Below are 24,061 nucleotides of genomic sequence, written 5' to 3'. Positions count from 1 at the left end.
ACTTTCTTTACCATACTCTGGCGAGATACCGCTTTTACAGCGAAATCTCGCCATCCGGGCTCGTTTTTCATCAGCTCATAATTAGACCAAAAGAGATCTAGTCCTTCCGGCCTAACAAAGCTGACGTCAAACTCGGAGGAGCCGAAGGGGTGAATCAGGGCAAAGATGTCCCGAGCCCTGAAACCCATCTGGAAAAGAAGCTCCACCACCTTGCCCCTTTGGGGGCACGCATCTTCGCCTTTCCAGACCAAACGGGCCACATTCCTGCGACCTACCTCCTGCCCGTGTGTCTGGAGGGACCATACGGTCTCCCCATTCCTCTCTCGGAACGCTCCCAGACCATGTCTCTCCACCCAAAAAGACAGGTCCATCTCCTTTCCCTCTACCTGGAGCGTCCTTTCTCCTCTCTTTAGTGCCTCCAGGAGACGCCGTTGCAACTGACCTTCACCAGATGCAGGAGGTAAAGATCCTACTGAACCCCCAGCCGCCACACTTGCATAACTCCTGACGACCGGGGGGGCAGCCGGACCAGACACCGTCCCTACATCCCCGCCTAGGCCACCTGTACTGCCACAAAAGCCACTCTTATTCCTACCATCCACACCACTACTACTACTACTACTCTCATTCACACAACTACTCCTCCCATCTGCACCACTACCACTCCTCTCATTTACACCACTACCACCTCTCCTATTCACTCCACTATCACCACTCTTAATCACTCCACTACCACTCCTCCCATCTGCACCACTACCACTCCTCTCATTCACTCCACTATCACCACTCTCATTCACACCACTACCACTCCTCCCATCTGCACCACTACCACTCCTCCCATCTGCACCACTACCACTCCTCCCATCTGCACCACTACCACTCCTCCCATCTGCACCACTACCACTCCTCTCATTCACTCCACTATCACCACTCTCATTCACACCACTACCACTCCTCCCATCTGCACCACTACCACTCCTCCCATCTCCACCACTACCACTGCCACATACACCCCTCTCATCCACAGCACTACCACTCCCATCTTTCACACACCTTGTATTAACATTGCTTTTATTGACAGTATTTTTGGGATCAGCAGCTGCTTCACCCACTACCTCTGGGCTGGCCTGGACATGCTTTAGCTTGGCCTTTTTGTACATTCTCAGGTCGCCGGCGGCTGCCATTGTCGGCGACGCTGACTCCTCCTCCATTCGAGATGTCACCGCCGACATCACCTCCCGAAGCTGAGGCTGCCCCTCCAGGCGCACCTCCACCACTCCTCCTGCCACTGATGTGCAGGGACTCCCCTCTCTCACAGGGGAGATCCCTGCAGTGCCTGCGCCACACACTGTGCCCAACCGCACAGGCTCAGCAGCAGGTTCTGACACCTGGACGCTCCCCCCCCCTCTCAGGGGAGTGCCCCGCAGCACCGACACTACTAGCAGCGCCCAGGGGACCGCCCCCCAAGCAGAAGATCTCACCACACACCTCAGGCGCCTGGACACTCCCCCCCCTCTCAGGGAAGTGCCCCGCAGGGCTAGTAACATTGCCCACAATACTCAGGGAACCGCTCCCCTTGCAAACTGCCGCATAACTATTGCCCACTATTAGCCTGTCCTGCTCTTCCCTACCAGCAGGACGCGTGACTGTAGCACCCGCGGCCATGTTGGATGCAGCACTGTACCCCCCGTGCTGGTCCCGTTCCACAGCAGAAGCGGGATCTGGCAGGGTGGGGGGCCCAGCAGCCTGAACCAACTTTTCAGGTGGCCCAGACTGCTGGATAGGAGAGAAAACAAACTTTATCTGCTCCTCAGCCTTTTTCTTCTTCTTCTTCTTCTTCCTCTTCCTCTCCTCAGGGCCCAGGTCCTGGCCAAAACTGAAATTTTCCAGACGGGTGGGTGACTCCTGCATCACTATGGCCCGCAGGAGCCCCCCACAGACCAGTCCACTGTCACCGCCATCATTACTGTCACTTTCCTCAGAGGTGGCTGGTAGGGCGACTTGGGCAGGGTTGATGTAATCCGCACTCGGGGTGACAGAGGTCTTAGGGGTACACGGGGTATCACACACATCCCCCTCACTCTCATCACCCTCACTGCCGCCATCTCCCTCACCACCTTCCTCCATCTTCTCCTCCGTGACACACAAGCACTCTTCCTCCCCCTGACTATCCTCTTCCTCCTTCACAGGGGTCCGCATGGTTTTATAGCGGTCTTCATTCTTTAATTTTTCTTTAAACATGCCTGCTCCCTCTACAATCAGCATTCGGGCTCTCACCACCTCCTGCTCCTCTGCCTTCAGCTCACACACCCTGGCAGCAAACTTAGCCCTCATAGCCTTGGCAGAGTTATCTGTTTGGTAGCGAGCAAACTTCAGGTCTTCCCTTATGATTTTCAGCTTTTTCCCCAGCTGCTCATATTCTACAAGATTTGCCTGCATGCGGGAACCGAAAGTAGCTAGCGACTCCCTGGGACCCTTCACCCCCCATTGCTGGGGTTCCATAGTATCAGACACAGTCCCCGAAGACATAACCATAAGCTTCTTACCGGACGCCTTGCGGTTTCCAGCGAAGGACGGGGGAGTGGGCTCCACATTACTGCGGAGCCTGCTGGATCTTCTCACCCTGTCCTTGGAATCGGCCGTAGCTCTCTCACTCCCACCCCCCTCCGGCCTAGTTCGAGGGGTGGAAGTCTGGGGCTCCATAGCAGGAGGCTCTCCCAAGGAAGCTGCCACCCTCCTGGGGAAAAGGCTGTAGGAAACACTGCTTCAATCCTCTCTCTCTGGAAGTCAGACACACCCAACAGCTGCTGTGTTCCACAGGAAGTGCTCTCTGCTGACACCTCTGTCCGTGTCAGGAACTGTCCAGAGCAGCATAGGTTTGCTATTGGGATTTTCTCCTGCTCTGGACAGTTCCTGATACGGGAATCAGGTGTCAATCTTAACCCTTCCAGTACTTTTTATCAGCTGTATGCTACAGAGGAAATTCTATTCTTTTTTACTTTCTTTTTTTTTGTCTTGTCCACAGTGCTCTCGGCACTGTGGACAAGACAAAAAAAGAAATTCAAAAAGAATAGAAATTCCTCTGTAGCATACAGCTGATAAAAAGTACTGGAAGGGTTAAGATTTTTTAATAGAAGTAATTTACAAATCTGTTTAACTTTCTGGCACCAGTTGATTTAAAAAAAAGTTTTCCCCTGGAATACCCCTTTGATTCTGACTCATTGAAAGCAAACATATTTGCAACAAGAGCTGTCAGGTGAAACAGTGGAATGAATTATAATAATGCGTAGTTGTAAAATTTCTAAAAGGAAAATATACAGGTGGACCAAGGAAGACAACAAAGGCTCAGGATATAAAACTCAAATTAAAACTCGAAAATAGAACAAATGAAAAATTAAAGGCAGAAACAGGACAGAAGTCATGTTTATGACATGCAGTAGCGTTTCACATAAAGTATCTGGGGAGATGGAAACATTATCTTAAAAGTCAATGCACATGACACAGGCGAACTGGATAGAGTTGATATAAGGCTAAACCAGGTAGCAGTCTAAGAGATTATAGATTCTGTAGCCTTAATCCTCATACGGTGGTGTGATATTTTCCACAAGGAATCCCCAGGTTGCCACATAGATGGACAGAAGATGGCAATTTATGATTCCAAAGCAATCATAGGCTAAATATATGTTGTGTGTTTAACAACCATATACAGCCATGTGTGGATCTCATTCCACATTAACATTTACATATGTCATCATGGATATATACAGACAGCATACAAGCATGTATAGAGATATTACATATTTGAAGGGTTGCAGTGTATGTTTTCCAGGTAGCTTGTCAGCAGAAGTCCATTTGATGACATCATTTATGCTTCTCTGGAGCAGTAGACATTGTCATGAAACATTTTACTATTACAGTACATACACAATACTAAGTAACTCTTCATGTAGAGGTTTCCAAAGATAACCTTACACTTTAATGCTCAGAGTTGTTTTAAATATAAACTAGTATATTTTGATAGTAGTATGATAGATAGATAGATAGATAGATAGATAGATAGATGACAGACACATACAAGATAACAGTTCTACTACTGATGTAAGATTGGCAATAGCATCTCTGTTTAAAATACATGTCAAGGAGATGCTTAGTAGTAATCCAGATAAATTGCCTCACTTCTTCATCCTGTAATAGGCTTTAATCACTAACCATTAGTCATTTGTCGAAAAGATTATTTCACCTGGTGTTTTACTTTAAAGATTTAAAAGCCCAAAAATCTTCTCTCGTCTGTAGTTATGTACTGACACACATAAAATGTGTAAATAATAATAATACTTGTACATTTCAGTGTTTTTGTGTAACGTTTAAAAAGGGGGATATCATACAGGAAATACATTCACAGTCCATTTATAATGCTGAACTCATGACCACTTTACTTGCAAAAGCAACCTATGTTTAGCCGTCTGAGGAACACATACTGAATGGCCAATTTATTAGAGACATCTAGTAGTGCATTGGACATCCTTTGTCCTTTTGGAACCAAAGCAACCACACTCCTATCACTCTCAGGCAGGCAGAACATGCTGAGATCTTACCGATAGTTTAAAGAATAGTTATTTCTTACATTCTAAGTAAAAAGAAAAGTAAGGATATAAATATGAAACGTTAACATAGCTAAGACCATTTTCTACTCATGAGATACCTCTACAGTAAAAGATAGTCATACAGTTACCAATAACAAGAGTATACAAGGAGAAAATATCACTATATATGTTACCATCATACTGTTACTTACCAAATCCTGTATACTGAGCCCAATATTCCAAATAATACCAATAAACGAGGAGGAATATTATCACTATACGTATTACCATTATACTGTTACTGACTAAACTCATCTCTTCAGCATCTGCAGGACAAACATCTTAGACTTTGCATTAGTGCCCTTTCTACCTCTACACAATTTCTTCATCTACAAACTCTGTAACTGTAATAATACCCCCCCCCCCCCCCCTTGGGCTTCGGCCCCAATAGCCACCCCAGCGATGCCCCTGTTTGTAGGATAAAAATCTGGGGACTGAAGGTCAGTGAAGCAAGAGATAAAATTCTTTATGTCCATGGAGCCAATCCATGACTGTATGACTATTGTAGCATTATACATTTTCCTAGTAAAGGGTCCTTCTGTCATAGGGTAAACAGCTGCCATGAAGGAGGAACTTCCTTCCTCCAAATGTCCCTCTGTAGTTATCATTGGCCCAAGGTATGCTGAGAAAAGATTCCCCATACGATTGTTTCCACTGCACCAGCCTGAACTATTGACAACTCACTGGAATGGTTCATGTATTATGCTGTTGTGGTGTCCCGGTACCGTATTGTATACGTTACCTGTATAGAGGTCCCCATAGTCAGAGTCCCTAGGACGTCGGGGGTCCCTCTTTTGTAGTTTTCCCCTTGTCACCTCACACTTAGTCGTTGACTATATAGCAGTTCTTATTAATATAAATATAAGTATGTATATGTATATATTTAGTTATCTACCTGTTCGGAGAATAGCAGGACCTGCGGGTCACGTGATTAGGTTAAAACTCTATGGTTTTGCTATAGGACCTTTTGGAGGTTCCCGTGACGTGTTCACCCACAATGCACTGTAACGGTGAGTGACAGTCGTTACGGACCAATCCAAAACGGCCAGCCCCTGCCCATATAAGGGACCTGCGCCATCTTGATCCCTCTCTTGGGTTGCTGACTCTGGAAGAGGTAGGACCTCCGCAGCTTACAAGACTATTTACTGTTACGCCGAGCGCTCCGGGTCCCCGCTCCTCCCCGGAGCGCTCGCTTCACTCTCCCCGCGGCAGCGCCCCGGTCACGTCCTCTGACCCGGGGCGCTGCGATTCCGCTGCCAGCCGGGATGCGATTCGCGATGCGGGTAGCGCCCGCTCGCGATGCGCACCCCGGCTCCCCTACCTGACTCGCTCTCCGTCTGTTCTGTCCCGGCGCGCGCGGCCCCGCTCCCTAGGGCGCGCGCGCGCCGGGTCTCTGCGATTTAAAGGGCCACTGCGCCGCTGATTGGCGCAGTGGTTCCAATTAGTGTGTTCACCTGTGCACTTCCCTATATCACCTCACTTCCCCTGCACTCCCTTGCCGGATCTTGTTGCCTTAGTGCCAGTGAAAGCGTTCCTTGTGTGTTCCTTGCCTGTGTTTCCAGACCTTCTGCCGTTGCCCCTGACTACGATCCTTGCTGCCTGCCCCGACCTTCTGCTACGTCCGACCTTGCTTTTGCCTACTCCCTTGTACCGCGCCTATCTTCAGCAGCCAGAGAGGTGAGCCGTTGCTAGTGGATACGACCTGGTCACTACCGCCGCAGCAAGACCATCCCGCTTTGCGGCGGGCTCTGGTGAAAACCAGTAGTGGCTTAGAACCGGTCCACTAGCACGGTCCACGCCAATCCCTCTCTGGCACAGAGGATCCACTACCTGCCAGCCGGCATCGTGACAGTAGATCCGGCCATGGATCCCGCTGAAGTTCCTCTGCCAGTTGTCGCTGACCTCACCACGGTGGTCGCCCAGCAGTCACAACAGATAGCGCAACAAGGCCAACAGCTGTCTCAACTGACCGTTATGCTACAACAGTTACTACCACAGCTTCAGCAGTCATCTCCTCCGCCAGCTCCTGCACCTCCTCCGCAGCGAGTGGCCGCTCCTGGGATACGCTTATCCTTGCCGGATAAATTTGATGGGGACTCTAAGTTTTGCCGTGGCTTTCTTTCCCAATGTTCCCTGCATCTGGAGATGATGTCGGACCTGTTTCCCACTGAAAGGTCTAAGGTGGCTTTCGTAGTCAGCCTTCTGTCCGGAAAAGCCCTGTCATGGGCCACACCGCTCTGGGACCGCAATGACCCCGTCACTGCCTCTGTACACTCCTTCTTCTCGGAAATCCGAAGTGTCTTTGAGGAACCTGCCCGAGCCTCTTCTGCTGAGACTGCCCTGTTGAACCTGGTCCAGGGTAATTCTTCCGTTGGCGAGTATGCCGTACAATTCCGTACTCTTGCTTCAGAATTGTCCTGGAATAATGAGGCCCTCTGCGCGACCTTCAAAAAAGGCCTATCCAGCAACATTAAAGATGTTCTGGCCGCACGAGAAATTCCTGCTAATCTACATGAACTTATTCACCTAGCCACTCGCATTGACATGCGTTTTTCCGAAAGGCGTCAGGAACTCCGCCAAGATATGGACTCTGTTCGCACGAGGCGTTTCTTCTCCTCGGCTCCTCTCTCCTCTGGTCCCCTGCAATCTGTTCCTGTGCCTCCCGCCGTGGAGGCTATGCAGGTCGACCGGTCTCGCCTGACACCTCAAGAGAGGACACGACGCCGTATGGAGAACCTCTGCCTGTACTGTGCTAGTACCGAACACTTCCTGAGAGATTGTCCTATCCGTCCTCCCCGCCTGGAAAGACGTACGCTGACTCCGCACAAAGGTGAGACAGTCCTTGATGTCTACTCTGCTTCTCCACGTCTTACTGTGCCTGTGCGGATGTCTGCCTCTGCCTTCTCCTTCTCTACAGTGGCCTTCTTGGACTCTGGATCTGCAGGAAATTTTATTTTGGCCTCTCTCGTCAACAGGTTCAACATCCCGGTGACCAGTCTCGCCAGACCCCTCTACATCAATTGTGTAAATAATGAAAGATTGGACTGTACCATACGTTTCCGCACGGAGCCCCTTCTTATGAGCATCGGATCTCATCATGAGAGGATTGAACTTTTGGTCCTCCCCAATTGCACCTCGGAAATTCTCCTTGGACTTCCCTGGCTTCAACTTCATTCCCCTACCCTGGATTGGTCCACTGGGGAGATCAAGAGTTGGGGGTCCTCTTGTTCCAAGAACTGTCTAAAACCGGTTCCCAGTAACCCTTGCCGTAACTCTGTGGTTCCTCCAGTAACCGGTCTCCCTAAGGCCTATATGGACTTCGCGGATGTTTTCTGCAAAAAACAAGCTGAGACTCTACCTCCTCACAGGCCTTATGATTGCCCTATCGACCTCCTCCCGGGCACTACTCCACCCCGGGGCAGAATTTATCCTCTCTCTGCCCCAGAGACTCTTGCCATGTCCGAATACGTCCAGGAGAATCTAAAAAAGGGCTTTATCCGTAAATCCTCCTCTCCTGCCGGAGCCGGATTTTTCTTTGTGTCCAAAAAAGATGGCTCCCTACGTCCTTGCATTGACTACCGCGGTCTTAATAAAATCACGGTTAAGAACCGCTACCCCTTACCCCTCATCTCTGAACTCTTTGATCGCCTCCAAGGTGCCCACATCTTCACTAAATTGGACTTAAGAGGCGCCTATAACCTCATCCGCATCAGAGAGGGGGACGAGTGGAAAACGGCATTTAACACCAGAGATGGACACTTTGAGTATCTGGTCATGCCCTTTGGACTGTGCAACGCCCCTGCCGTCTTCCAAGACTTTGTCAATGAAATTTTTCGTGATCTGTTATACTCCTGTGTTGTTGTATATCTGGACGATATCCTAATTTTTTCTGCCAATCTAGAAGAACACCGCCAGCATGTCCGTATGGTTCTTCAGAGACTTCGTGACAACCAACTCTATGCCAAAATTGAGAAATGTCTGTTTGAATGCCAATCTCTTCCTTTTCTAGGATATTTGGTCTCTGGCCAGGGACTACAGATGGATCCAGACAAACTCTCTGCCGTCTTAGATTGGCCACGCCCCTCCGGACTCCGTGCTATCCAACGCTTTTTGGGGTTCGCCAATTATTACAGGCAATTTATTCCACATTTTTCTACCATTGTGGCTCCTATCGTGGCTTTAACCAAAAAAGATGCTGATCCCAAGTCCTGGCCTCCTCAAGCAGAAGACGCCTTTAAACGACTCAAGTCTGCCTTTTCTTCGGCTCCCGTCCTCTCCAGACCTGACCCTTCCAAACCCTTCCTATTGGAGGTTGATGCCTCCTCAGTGGGAGCTGGAGCTGTTCTTCTACAAAAAAATTCTTCCGGGCATGCTGTCACTTGTGGTTTTTTCTCTAGGACCTTCTCTCCAGCGGAGAGGAACTACTCCATCGGGGATCGAGAGCTTCTAGCCATTAAATTAGCACTTGAGGAATGGAGGCATCTGCTGGAGGGATCAAGTTCTCCTGTTATTATCTACACCGACCACAAGAACCTCTCCTACCTCCAGTCTGCCCAACGGCTGAATCCTCGCCAGGCCCGGTGGTCTCTGTTCTTTGCCCGATTTAATTTTGAGATTCACTTTCGTCCTGCCGATAAGAACATTAGGGCCGATGCTCTCTCTCGTTCCTCGGATGCCTCAGAAGTTGAACTCTCTCCGCAACACATCATTCCACCTGACTGCCTGATCTCCACTTCTCCTGCCTCCATCAGGCAGACTCCTCCAGGAAAGACCTTTGTTTCTCCTCGCCAACGCCTCGGAATCCTCAAATGGGGTCACTCCTCCCATCTCGCAGGTCATGCGGGTATCAAGAAATCTGTGCAACTCATCTCCCGCTTCTATTGGTGGCCGACTCTGGAGACGGATGTTGTGGACTTTGTGCGAGCCTGCACTATCTGTGCCCGGGATAAGACTCCTCGCCAGAAGCCCGCTGGTTTTCTTCATCCTCTGCCTGTCCCCGAACAGCCTTGGTCTCTGATTGGTATGGATTTTATTACTGATTTACCCCCTTCCCGTGGCAACACTGTTATTTGGGTGGTCGTTGATCGATTCTCCAAAATGGCACATTTCATCCCTCTTCCTGGTCTTCCTTCTGCGCCTCAGTTGGCTAAACAATTTTTTGTACACATTTTTCGTCTTCACGGGTTGCCTACGCAGATTGTCTCGGATAGAGGCGTCCAATTCGTGTCTAAATTCTGGAGGGCTCTCTGTAAACAACTCAAGATTAAATTAAATTTTTCTTCTGCATATCATCCCCAGTCCAATGGACAAGTAGAAAGGATTAACCAGATCTTGGGTGATTATTTGCGACATTTTGTTTCCTCCCGCCAGGATGACTGGGCAGATCTCCTCCCATGGGCCGAATTCTCGTATAACTTCAGGGTCTCTGAGTCTTCCTCCAAATCCCCATTTTTCGTGGTGTACGGCCGTCACCCTCTTCCCCCCCTCCCTACTCCCTTGCCCTCTGGTCTGCCCGCTGTGGATGAAATTTCTCGTGACCTTTCCATCATATGGAGAGAGACCCAAAATTCTCTCTTACAGGCTTCATCACGCATGAAGAAGTTCGCGGATAAGAAAAGAAGAGCTCCCCCCGTTTTTTCCCCTGGAGACAAGGTATGGCTCTCCGCTAAATATGTCCGCTTCCGTGTCCCTAGCTACAAGTTGGGACCACGCTATCTTGGTCCTTTCAAAATTTTGTGTCAAATTAATCCTGTCTCTTATAAACTTCTTCTTCCTCCCTCTCTTCGTATCCCTAATGCCTTTCACGTCTCTCTTCTCAAACCACTCATCCTCAACCGTTTTTCTCCCAAATCTGTTCCTCCCACTCCTGTTTCCGGCTCCTCGGACATCTTCTCGGTCAAAGAAATTTTAGCTGCCAAAAAGGTCAGAGGGAAAAATTTTTTTTTAGTGGACTGGGAGGGTTGTGGTCCTGAAGAGAGATCCTGGGAACCTGAGGACAACATCCTAGACAAAAGTCTGCTCCTCAGGTTCTCAGGCTCTAAGAAGAGGGGGAGACCCAAGGGGGGGGGTACTGTTACGCCGAGCGCTCCGGGTCCCCGCTCCTCCCCGGAGCGCTCGCTTCACTCTCCCCGCGGCAGCGCCCCGGTCACGTCCTCTGACCCGGGGCGCTGCGATTCCGCTGCCAGCCGGGATGCGATTCGCGATGCGGGTAGCGCCCGCTCGCGATGCGCACCCCGGCTCCCCTACCTGACTCGCTCTCCGTCTGTTCTGTCCCGGCGCGCGCGGCCCCGCTCCCTAGGGCGCGCGCGCGCCGGGTCTCTGCGATTTAAAGGGCCACTGCGCCGCTGATTGGCGCAGTGGTTCCAATTAGTGTGTTCACCTGTGCACTTCCCTATATCACCTCACTTCCCCTGCACTCCCTTGCCGGATCTTGTTGCCTTAGTGCCAGTGAAAGCGTTCCTTGTGTGTTCCTTGCCTGTGTTTCCAGACCTTCTGCCGTTGCCCCTGACTACGATCCTTGCTGCCTGCCCCGACCTTCTGCTACGTCCGACCTTGCTTTTGCCTACTCCCTTGTACCGCGCCTATCTTCAGCAGCCAGAGAGGTGAGCCGTTGCTAGTGGATACGACCTGGTCACTACCGCCGCAGCAAGACCATCCCGCTTTGCGGCGGGCTCTGGTGAAAACCAGTAGTGGCTTAGAACCGGTCCACTAGCACGGTCCACGCCAATCCCTCTCTGGCACAGAGGATCCACTACCTGCCAGCCGGCATCGTGACATTTACTAGGCCAAAGCCTCTAACATAGCGGATAGACTAAGCAATTCCCCGCTACTCAGCGCAAGATCACTGGACTTAAATACTCCCCTAAATCCAGCGGATCTCTGCTATACATTCCTTAAGAAGCTAAATTGAGCTTATCGAATCCCAACCGACTGTTAATCGCTGCTCAAGCTATATCTATAGAGACTCTGTTATCTGGACTGTTACTATTACTACATGTACAGGAATTCTTCAGTAAAAGTTCCTGCAAATTTTCAGTTAACAGCGGTTGTGGACAAACCTTTATTTCTGCATCACATATTACTCTTGGGAAGGGTGGCAATAGGCCTATCAAGAACACAGCATTTAACCCTCACCCTGGCGTTACAAGTGACAGCGCCCTTAACTATTCTGAACAGCAACACTCTAACTACCCTACACTGCCACAAGACAGTATTCTCTCATCTGCCACCACACTGTTTTAGTCAAATTCTGAGTCTGCCATCAGTATGGTGCAACAATCTGGATTTAGGCAATGTTTTTCCGCTGCTAAGTAATCCACTGGAGATGTCTCTTTCCGCTTTCCTTAGACAGCAATAACACTCAAACTGGACATCTGCGGTTATAGCCCATTTGTGCTATGGAAGTCATGCATTCAGACACATAAGGTGGAGCACTAGCATTGTAATTGCCTGCAATATGCTTGATTGTGCCCCTGATTCTTGACATCCACCTCTAACTCCATTGATCAAAAATAGTTTCCATTCACAGGACCCCCTTTTTTTCTGGATGTTTTTCCTCATTCATACCATTTTCAGTAGACTTTCTACACTGCTGCATGAGAAAACTGTACAAGTTTGGCAGATTTTTAAATCCTGGCCCTGGCTAGTCTAGCACGGATAACAATGCATTCACTCGAATTTCCCATTCTAATGTGGATTAACATTGAAATTGATAACTTGTGCACTTGAATTTGTGCTACACTGGGGGTTTTGTGTCTAATATCCACACAGGGAAGCTTTAAAAGGAGATATCCATCTTAAACTAACTTCAAGGGGTATTCAGGCAAAAACATCTTATCCGCCTATCCAAATGATGGGGATAAGATGTCTGATCGCAGGGGGGCCGCCGCAGGGACCCCCTGCAATCTCCCTGCAGCACCCGCATTCTATGTCAACAGTTTCGGAAACCTCCGGGTTTCGCCCCCTCCCATAGACGTGAATAGAGGGGCCGTGGCGTGACGTCATGAGTGGGCGTGGCATTACACTCATGTCTCCAGTCCCGGAAGCCCAGAGGTTTCCGAAACTGGAGACGCAGCCCCGCATAGAATGCGGGTGCTGCAGGGAAATCACAGGGGGCCCCATTGGTGGGCCCCCCGCGATCAGACATCTTATCCCCTATCCTTTGGATAGGGGATAAGATATTTTTGCCTAGAATAGCCCTTTAAGTAACTGATCGCAGGGGGTCTGACCAAACTATTAAATACAATATTATGGATCTCTCATGGTGAATGGAGTAAAAATACCAAATGTCAGAGTTGCGCCAGAATTTATTTGGTCACATCATTTGAATAAAAAGCAATCAAAAGGTTCCATCTAAACAATTACAGCACAAAAAATAAGCACTCATACAGCTCGGTATACTGTAAAATAAAAAAGTTACAGGGGTTAGAAGAGGGCATTTTTAAGCATACTTATTTTGTCAACCAAAGTTAGCATTTTTTAAACGTAATAAGATAAAATCAAACCTTTATGAATTGGCCATCATTGTAATAGTATCAACATACAGAATAAACACAAGATAATGTGAGAATGATGCTCACAACAATAGGTTAGAGGATTTTAAGTTTGTTGGGATACAACATATCCCAGCACAACCAGTAGGTGTGAACAGGCACCAAAAACTATTGCAATGCGAGACTAATTGGATTAACAGGTTAAAAGCATTGGACCCTAACGGGTTAAATGAAAGAAATGATTATAGTTCTTTTTTATAAGATCGCAGGATATTGTTTTAGCTTTGTTTTTACTATTATAATTTGTATATTCATCTGGTGATGGGTCACTCCTCCCCCCTCTCCTGTTATATATACCTGGATAGTAATCCAAAGACCTAGGAACCGGAAGAAGCGTCATAGACGAGAAACGGTGCTGTTGATCCAGTATACTTCGGCTGCCTAGCCGCTAGCTGCTCCCCCTCCCTGTGCACTCGGGTGTGAATTGTTCTATGTATGGACACTGCCTGCCGGCTGAATAAAGTCCGATTTTAAAAGGAAGCCTATGGTGAGTGCAGACATTTTCTTCTCTACTATTGGATTTTTACAAGATAATGTAGACTGAGCCAGACAAATCTACTGATAAATCTGATGGTATGCACCAGTCTTCTCACAAGGTGTGCAACAAATTTAGCAATGTGTGACAGTAAAAAAAACTGTGACAAGCCAAGAAAATAAATGACTTTTAAAATCTCCTCATTATAAATGAGCTTAACACTTGTAACCAGGACTCTCACTAAACACACAGGATCAAGGTATCCTAGCATACTCAATCAATTGTTCTTGGTCCAACAATACTTAGAATTCAAATGAGCCTTTTAGCTGCCTCGCTACTGCCCCTTCTTTACTTTTGAGATAGACACTCTCTTCTACAAATTAAATACTGTTGACTTATAGTTGCCCCTGCTCCAAAGGCCTTTTGGACACCATTGGAATTGCCTGGTGTTTCTGCAATCTATGGTCCAAATAGTAATCCTTACAGGTACACTGGAAATCAAATCTTAGCAGCTCACAGCTTCACCCTGAGGCTATGTTCACATGTCAGAATGTCTGCATGGAAAATCTCAGTGGGGTCATTCCCCTGAATGTGGCAATGCATTCCGCATGGAGTCCATTCTTTCTGCGGACACCAGAATTTGAATTTCCGTGTGGAAACTCTTCTATGTGAACAGCGCAGCAGAATCCCATTGAATTCCATGGGAGTCTGCTGCTGTGGAATCTCAGTGTGCAATTCTGTCGTGTGAACAGGGATGTGCACAGACATTTTGGATGGCAGGCGCTCAAGAAAAATGAAAAGGGCACTTCAGTATGTATAGTATGCCTGTACTGTAACATCACTGTGCACATTATCCCTGTACTGTAATATCACTGTGTATATTATCTCTGCTCTGACATCAGTGATTGCATTCATGCCACAATTTTACTGCGATCTTGCGCAAATTACTGCAAAATGCAATAATAAGCCTGTCAACAGGGCATCAAAGGGTAGGTGTAGAAAAAGGGCAGGGGCTCCCTTTTATGTCTGTGTGCACGTCCCTGCATGTGAACATAGCCTTATGGTCCAGCAACACATTGGGGGAGATTTATCAGTGCTTTTAGAGCATTTTTTTTGTCTATGTTTTGGCGCAGTTCAGGCGCAAGCAGCATATTTAGCGACTTTTATGCGTCTTTTGATATAGACAGTTTCTCTCTTTTTGCCTACCCGTAGAACTTTTTCTTTTTGACCATGCAGTGGTCACGTATTTATCATTTCCGGCTTTTGTCAAAAGTCGCTATTTTTTAGGCTCAAAGCTACATCACCTACCAGTAGGCTTGAGAATCACTTCTACCTTCCACAAGTAAACTTTTAACCTCTTGTGGACAACGGCGTCCCACTCCCCTTCTATGGCACACACTCAGGAGCTGAGCGTAGGTCATAGCCATCTCTAATGCCAGACATCACAGATTATGGTGATGCCCGGCTTTAACCCCTTAGACACTGCGATCAAATTTAATTGTAGCGTCTAAAATACAAGTAAAAATGTCCCGGCAGCTCTGTGAAAGTAAGTAAAAACACCTAACCTGCCAAATTCAGGACCCGGGAAAGTGTCTACTTCCCTCCCCACAAGCCTCTAGAAATAGTGTATGTGGTAGAGCTTTTCCCACCACAGCAGAGCTGCGCAAAATTCATCATCCTTCTGCACCTTCTTGATAAATAAGATGCACGCTAGTCAAACCCAGCACCCAAATAAATGTGGGAAAATAGCTCTACCGTAGACATTCTTTGATAAATCTGGGCCATTGTGCTTGCTGTCTCTGCTGTGCTGTCTCTTCCCCGAGACCACAGCGATCATGATATGGATGTGCTGAAAGTCCTATGCAAGTCTATACAGTTTGCACAGAAATCAAACTTGGCAAAATATATATGTTGACAGCAATAAACATATTTCACAGTATTAATACAGTAAAAACAGTTGGGGAGAAGGCACATGTTATTTATACTACTCCCCAATTTTAACTCTCTCTATGTTACAGAATGGCCTGCTAGGAATGTGGACTTTACTGCCTGCAATAACAACAAATTCCTTTTAGTCTGTTAAAAGAAACTCTTTTATGCTTGTTTTCTTTGACAAATGTGTCTCTCACACATAAGGGAGAAGAATGCATCTGGAACATTCTAAACTTGATTCAACTCTGCTCTCCTCCTGTACATCCAAGTGACATGTAAGGTAACAGACGCTCAATGCTCGCTATTATAGAACAGGTTGTAGTGCTTGTGATGACCTTTGTGCACAAAGCATTTGTTGGACTTTTTTTTTAATGCTCTTTGTTAGTGTTACATAAATACATTAAACTCTGTTAACCTGTGTGCAGAAAAAAGAAATTATACCGTACAAATTCACGTCTGGCAGGAAAGTTTGAATGCTTAATGCTTGGATGTTGTCCATGAAAGTCTTTTTACAGTAAAATGTCCTCCGTCTGGTATAAAAACAATACAGAACTTTACCTGCCTCGGTTCTTACCCACTGCAGTGTCTTGGCGTCTTCCACTTACTAGTTTCAGTCTTGATACAAGGAGGTTCCTATTCAGCAAGTCAATGGCCACAGCCACTACTTCGCTGAGGTAATAACTCATTTATTGCCAGACCCCTTGGTTTCTGTCTACATGTCTCTTAGAATAGATAATACATTTGCAAACATTCAAAGGAATACACATTTCTAGAGATACTTTGGCCTTCTGAGAATTCATACAGCATGGCGGACACTTTGCCATGTTGTATCATTCCTATATCTTTCATATTATAACATTTGATTTTATTGGTACCAGTATAGTCCGACACCAGGCACTTCCTGCTGTTGAGACTTAGACCAGGAAGGTGCAGCAGGACAGGGAACTATCAGAAGGCAGTGGTGAGGGATTGGGGCAGGTAAGTACACATTTTTGTAATATTTTTGTCCCAGACTGAGCACATTTAACTGGAAAAAAAATCCCAGGACAACCCCTTTACAACTCAACATGCTGTAAATTATGAAAGAAAAGTGCTATTTTATATAACTCCTAAACACTGAGAAACTTCAATGATAAGTGCCCTATTCACAAGCATAGTCTTTAAATGCTCATCCTTGTGTTAACAGCAAGTGCATCCGAGCACCATTGGTCTTTCTATGGGGAGGGGAAGGCTTATCTGTGAGCAACAGCTATTAAGTATTCTTCTGTTATCTTTACACTGGTGTCACCTATCATTGTATTCCTGTCTGTGTTGATAAGGAGGGCACTGCTGGAAAGTAACAGAACAGGAAATATGAGCTTACTTTTAGGCCTAGTCGCAAGAATGGAAACTGCAAGATTTCAGGTATATTTTAAAATATAGATAGTAAAATTAGAAAAAAACATTACCAAAATTCATAAAACATATGTTTATCATCTAGCAGAAGCTATTTTCCAAAATCTCAGCCTCATGCTATGGAAAAAATATGCAGAAAATTTGTGTGGAAATGGCCTTGGCGTGCTAGATCTACTGCAGATTTTTTCATTATCGGTGCTGCGGATTTTTCCGGAGAAACGCTGCAGAACTGCAGCAAATTCCGCAAGTGCAGATTTGTAAACAATTAGTTATATTGGAATTTGTACTATATTTTATTGCATTTTCCAAAGTACCCTTTCAATGTTAACAGTATCACTTCCCATGTTTCAAGAAAAAAAATAAAAATGAACATAGTCACAGTGCAGTTATTTGCTATTTCTGAGATCACATGTATGCAGCACATATTAGTTTATGTGTAGTGTGTAATACAAAGTATCCTTTAAAAAAAAAAAACACTAAGAAAACACTGTGGTTTGTGTACAGATGACCAAAAGAGGAATGTCAGTTTTGGACTTTGTTCAAAGATAAAGTGTACAATGGTAGTTTATGCAAAATACACACAGCTTGGGGTGTTTTGTTGTCGTGAAATTGATCAGGATTTTCTTCCTGATCTAGCTATTCCTAAGCATATCCCTGTAGTATTCTCTTTCATAGTAATGTTGTAAGGTGCTTATGTGATAGAAGTCAAACCATATTTTTAAAACCTAATTCCAGGAATGGTCATATTCTGTGAAAATGAGGGCGGATAATTTAACATAAACGGTAAGGTATTTTCATATATATTTTCTGCTACATATTATTCTACTCTTTTTGAAGTCAATGAGTAGCCAAATCAGTTGCAGAAAACATGCAGCAAATAAGGCAGCAAAATATGGCATGTGTGGGCACTGTCAGATTCTGTCAGATGTTGTTACTGATGGAAATTAAAGACCTTATTTTTTTATATTTAATAAAGAAAACGGTCCTGAAAATCCCACCACTAGGGGTCCCCATATCTACTGGGACACTAACCAGTCTTGTAGCAGCATCAGGCTGGTCCATGAGTCATGGACAAGAGATGACTTGTTGACAAGGCTGCATGAGCAGACACACCTATCACCTTCCCCTGAGAGGATTTCTAACACTGTGAGCTAATGAAAAGAGGAAGTAGTTACAGCTGTCTCTCTGTCCCTCTCGTCCTGCATGCCTACCCACAGGAATAATTTTTAAAGCAATGCAATAAAGTATTCACGATTTTATCTGCAAATAATAATGAGTGCCATTTTTCTACTATTCTGTTACAAATTGCTAATGAAAAGAGGTGTTCTTATAATACATATAGGTGATAGAGGCATTAAAAATGGTCAGGATTAGGTACTGAGTAACGTGTGTATATATATATATATATATATATATATATAATTTTTTTATTTTTTTTTTGCGTGGGATCTGACAGGTACGCTTTAAAGAGTACATGCCATTTCCCACAAAAACATATATGTTACTTAGTACCTAATTTTGATCATGAACATATGATTTTTATGTGTCTAGCACCTATATTTATCTCACAAATACCTTCTATCTGTTGCTAACTTAGCTTATCATCCTTGGCTCTGGAGAGGGCATGTATCTTTTTTAGCTCTTCCTCTGCATGACTCATCATCCTTCCTGTGCTGAGTCTCTTCATCCAATCACTGCAGGCTGCTCTGTAAACCCCTCTTCTCTGTTTTCATGCTGCAGTCTGATAGGACAGGAGTGAGTACAGAGGAGTTCTAGTTCCACATTCACTTAATAGACTTTGTCCATGCCTGTGCTTCAGTTTGGACAAAGTTGATGCTGCAGCCGGGAAGGTTTATGTTCCGGACGGTAAGGGGACCCCTAGTGGTGTTTTTATAAGCCATGATTTTCTTAAAAAAGGAGATAACATTTTCTTATGAAGTATATAAGAAAGAGTTTTGCCAAGATGTACAACATATTAAAAGTCTTTGAATTTGACAGTGCCAAAAACAATATATCGAATTATTACTATTATGATGATTCATTCTATCTAAGCACATTTCGCTTGCTTTGCTGATATATACAATATACTATGACTATGTAGTACCAACTCCGGAAGTACAATGCACGTCTTACATCAATCAAATGCTGTTACTATACATCTGAACATTGAATTCATTGCACTTGGGTGACGGCACACATTCTACTATGATCAGTGCAGTACTCCAATATATTATTAAATTACACGGCAAAAAAAAAAACATTATGCCCATATTTTGGCACATAAATTGCCAAAAGAAGGCCTCAACACTAAATTTTACAGCCTTAACAATTATGGCTGGAGCCGAAGATTCCGAACAACTCCTCCATAGAGACATATGGAGGAGGCATGGCAGCCCCTGCATCATTCCACTCATGGGAAAAGCCGAGGCTCCATTCATAGGGGATAAGTTTTTTTTGTTTTTGTTTTTTTTAGTATGAGACGTCTCCTTTAAAAAAAAGAGCCCTTTCCCCATTGCATTCAATAGACTTTAATGACTCAAACAGCCGGCCAAGATACTGTGTTAGAACATAGCCTTACAGACCCCATTTATCCTGTAGTAGACCCAAACATTACACTATTTAGGCTGGGTTCACACCACGTTTTTGCAATACAGTTCCCGTATCAGGTTTTTGTAAAAAAAAAACCTGATTCCTCAAAACCTGACTAAACTGTATCAAAACGTGTGTACAAATTTTAATCCATATACGGTTTGAAGAATGATGTCCGGTTGCATCCGTTATTTAAGATAAAAAACGTATACGTTTTTAACTTTTCACTCCATTATGAATAAAGTTTCACTTGTTAGATTGAAATTCCAAGAAAAAAACTGCAAAGTCAAAAACCGAATGTGAAAACCGGATGGAACCGTATGCACATACGGTTCTGTACGGTTCCCATTAACTCCCATGTTAAAAAAAAAGTATACATTTCAATGCGGTTTTTCACCCGGACTAAAAACCGTGGTAGGCCATGGTTTTAGGTACAGGAAAAAAACTGACAAAACTGTACAGGATGCAAAACAGACACAACCGGATGCATCTTTTGGCATAGGTTTTCAATGGAGAGTCAATGCATACGGTTTTCAATACTGTTCCGTACGGTTTTCAAATTGAAAACTTATACAGGAATTGTATTGCAAAAACGTGGTGTGAACCCAGCCTTAGCCTTACTCCCCTTCATGATTGGCATTTCGCCTTTATATCACGCTCTACTGGAAGGTCTCTGTGTGGTATTTTATCCTTAACTTTTAACATATTTTTATCAATTAGAGTCATCTGTAGTGACTACTCACATGTGGTAAAAAAAAACAAAAAAAAACACTTAGACAGCTTGTATTGAACTGCATATGAAATAATTTACAACAGAAACAGCCAGGTGCATTGCACAGGGACCATACTGATTAGGCCTGAGTACTTGGATGTTACCCAATGTGACCCCTGGACATGGCTAATATACACAATTTTGTCTTTGTCCCTTTTTCTTTAGTTTTTTTACATTTTTATTTTAACAAACATCACTCAGGCCACTGAATATAGTGTATTGGTAGTAGAAACAGTAGTAGTATTGGTATGCTTCTGGCTTTTAGTGATTTTTTTTATTTATAGTATATAAATTAGAAGGTTCTGTGTTAAACGTATAAGCAGCATCATGTATATCTGTTGCTTTAAAAAAAACTTTTCACATGTCCTAGAGAAAAGTCAAAAGTTTTAAACGGTCGTAGTCTGAGTGTTTAGATGTCCACCGATCATTAGAACACTCAGACCCTGTCCGATCAAAACTTTTGACATGTCTCTACAACATGTTAAAAAATGTGACAGTGTCCATTAAATTATTCATTTGTAAATTGTATTTATAAACATGTGCATCACTGTTACATGTAGCTGCAACATTTACAGTTACTTTCTTAATTCTATCTACCATCTAACACACGTTAAACAACACACAGGAAATCCAACATGGTTTAGCAATGTAAAGCCACTTACTCAACAGAAACCGGCAGAAAATTCTTGTCCATTGGTTGTAGTGGAGTGTCCATGGAGAACTCTTTCTGGTCTCTTCAGTTGTCTAAACCTCACTTAATTTGATATGATTTCCCCTGCACTGTGTTTTTCCTTATACCTGTATCCTTTTATTTCTTTAAATCTATACTTTCTCCTCTGGATAGTGCTCCACTCTTTCCTCCCCTCTGATTTCACAGTGTCAGCAGCCAGGGCAAAGTCCATAGCTCATAGTTTACTCCCCTTTTCAAGTCCAGTATTAATCTCACATGAACCCATTACGTTAGCGGAAAAAAATGTATATCATAATAATGATAAGACTGCATACAAGCTGCCGGAAATTATAGTCTTGTCCTTGATCACGTAATCTCTTTAGAAATTTGGTGATGCGTAATTGCTGTAAGTTCACTCTTGCGGCTTTTAGTTTATAATTGTTCATTTTCTACAATTAATGATCAAATTTGCAGTACCTGAAAGTAGAACCAACACCAAATGCTGAAGGAAAGGAAAAACGCTCTGACTACTTTGTATAAATGTACAATACACTATGCTGTGACCCTGGAAGCGAATAAGAGAATATCATAAACTGTAGGAAAGATTTATTATTAAAGTTGCACCAGTATTCTGACATAATAAGCACCAAAATACTTACATGGCTTGCACCACATTTATTCGTTTGGATTTTTTTGGATGTCCCTGTGGATTTTTCTATATCGGGAAAACGAAGAGGAAGTTATTCGAAAGAATAAGAGAACATGCAAGGTCAGTAATAACCGGGAAAGGGGTGCCCAGATTAATTACTCATATAAAAGAAGCCCATGGAGGGAAGTTTAACCCCTTAAGGACGGAGCCCATTTTCACCTCTAGTACGAAGCCCTTTTTTGCAAATCTGACCACTGTCACTTTAAACATTAATAACTCTGGAATGCTTTTAGTTATCATTCTGATTCTGAGATTGTTTTTTCGTGACATATTGTACTTTAACATAGTGGTAAATTTTTGTGGTAACTTGCATCCTTTCTTGGTGAAAAATTTGATGAAAAATTTTTTTTTTTGCATTTTTCTAACTTTGAAGCTCTCTGCTTGTAAGGAAAATGGATATTCCAAATAATTTTTTTTTTTGATTCACATATACAATATGTCTACTTTATGATTGCATCATAAAATTGACGAGTTTTTACTTTTGGAAGACACCAGAGGGCTTCAAAGTTCAGCAGCAATTTTCCAATTTTTCACAAAATTTTCAAACTCGCAATTTTTCAGGGACCAGTTCAGGTTTGAAGTGGATTTGAAGGGTCTTCATATTAGAAATACCCCATAAATGACCCCATTATAAAAACTGAACCCCCCAAAGTATTCAAAATGACATTCAGTAAATGTTTTAACCCTTTAGGTGTTTCACAGGAAAAGCAGCAAAGTGAAGGAGAAAATTCAAAATTTTCATTTTTTACACTCGCATGTTCTTGTAGACCCAATTTTTGAATTTTTACAAGGGTAAAAGGAGAAAATGTATACTTATATTTGTAGCCCAATTTCTCTCGAGTAAGCACATACCTCATATGTCTATGTAAAGTGTTCGGCGGGCGCAGTAGAGGGCTCAGAAGCGAAGGAGCGACAAGGGGATTTTAGAGAGTACGTTTTTCTGAAATGGTTTTTGGGGGCATGTTGCATTTAGGAAGCCCCTATGGTGCCAGAACAGCAAAAAAAAAAAAAAAAAAAAACAAACACATGGCATACCATTTTGGAAACTAGACCCCTTGAGGAACATAACAAGGAATAAAGTAAGCCTTAATACCCCACTGGTGTTTCACGACTTTTGCATATGTAAAAAAAAAAAAAAAAAATTCACTAAAATGTGGGTTTCCCCCCAAATTTCACATTTTTGCAAGGGTTAATAGCAGAAAAGACCCCCCCAAAAAAAATTTGTAACCCCATCTCTTCTGAGTATGGAGGTACCCCATGAGTGGACCTGAAGTGCACTGCGGGCGAACTACAATGCTCAGAAGGGAAGTCATCATATTTGGCTTTTTGAGAGCAAATTTTGCTCGGGGGGCATGTCGCATTTAGGAAGCCCCTATGGTGCCAGAACAGCAAAATAACCCCCACATGGCATACCATTTTGGAAACTAGACCCCTCACAGAATGTAATGAGGGGTACAGTGAGCATTTACCCCCCACTGGTGTCTGACAGATCTTTGGAACAGTGGGCTGTGCAAAATTTTTCATTTTCACGGACCACTGTTCCAAAGATCCGTCAGACACCTGTGGGGTGTAAATTCTCACTGCACCCCTTATTACATTCTGTGAGGGGTGTAGTTTTCAAAATGGGGTCACATGTGGGGTTTTTTTTTTTTTGCGTTTGTCAAAACCGCTGTAACAATCAGCCACCCCTGTGCAAATCACCTCAAATGTTCATGGCGCACTCTCCCTTCTGGGCCTTGTTGTGCGCCCCCAGAGCACTTTGCGCCCACATATGGGGTATCTCCGTACTCGGGAGAAATTGCGTTACAAATTTTGGGGGGCGTTTTTCCCTTTTACCTCTTGTGAAAATGAAAAGTTTAGGGCAACACCAGCATGTTAGTGTAAATTTTTTTTATTTTTTTACACTAACATGCTGGTGTAGACCCCAACTGTTCCTTTTCATAAGGGGTAAAAGGAGAAAAAGCCCCCCAAAATTTGTTAGGCAATTTCTCCCGAGTTTGGCGATACCCCATATGTGGCCCTAAACTGTTGCCTTGAAATACGACAGGGCTCCAAAGTGAGAGCGCCATGCGCATTTGAGGCCTGAATTAGGGACTTGCATAGGGCTGGACATTGGGAATCACTGGCATAGAATACCCCTAACAGGGTGCCTCCAGCTGTTGCTAAACTCCCAGCATGCTTGAACAGTCAATTGCTGTCCAGAAATGCTGGGAGTTTTTGTTTTGCAACAGCTGGAGGCTCCATCTTAGAAACACTGCCATACAATACGTTTTTCATTTTTATTGGGGAGGGGGGTGGTGGTGGGGGCAGTGTACGTGTGTATA

At 44.5% G+C, this 24,061-nt stretch overlaps 1 protein-coding gene across 1 annotated transcript in view; it reads right to left on the bottom strand.

The window, feature by feature from the left end:
• LOC130367249 (GRAM domain-containing protein 2B-like) overlaps positions 1 to 21,134 on the bottom strand; it is a 75,796-nt gene extending 54,662 nt beyond the window's left edge. Inside the window, exon 1 of the mRNA XM_056569658.1 lies at positions 21,021 to 21,134. Within this exon, the coding sequence (XP_056425633.1) occupies positions 21,021 to 21,073 (53 nt within the window). The 5' untranslated portion in view covers positions 21,074 to 21,134. The remainder of the gene's footprint in view (positions 1 to 21,020) is intronic.
• Between the last annotated feature and the right edge of the window lie 2,927 nt (positions 21,135 to 24,061).

Source organism: Hyla sarda, chromosome 1, assembly GCF_029499605.1.
Source record: "Hyla sarda isolate aHylSar1 chromosome 1, aHylSar1.hap1, whole genome shotgun sequence".
Lineage (NCBI taxonomy): Eukaryota > Metazoa > Chordata > Amphibia > Anura > Hylidae > Hyla > Hyla sarda.
This window is presented reverse-complemented; position numbering and strand designations above follow the sequence as displayed.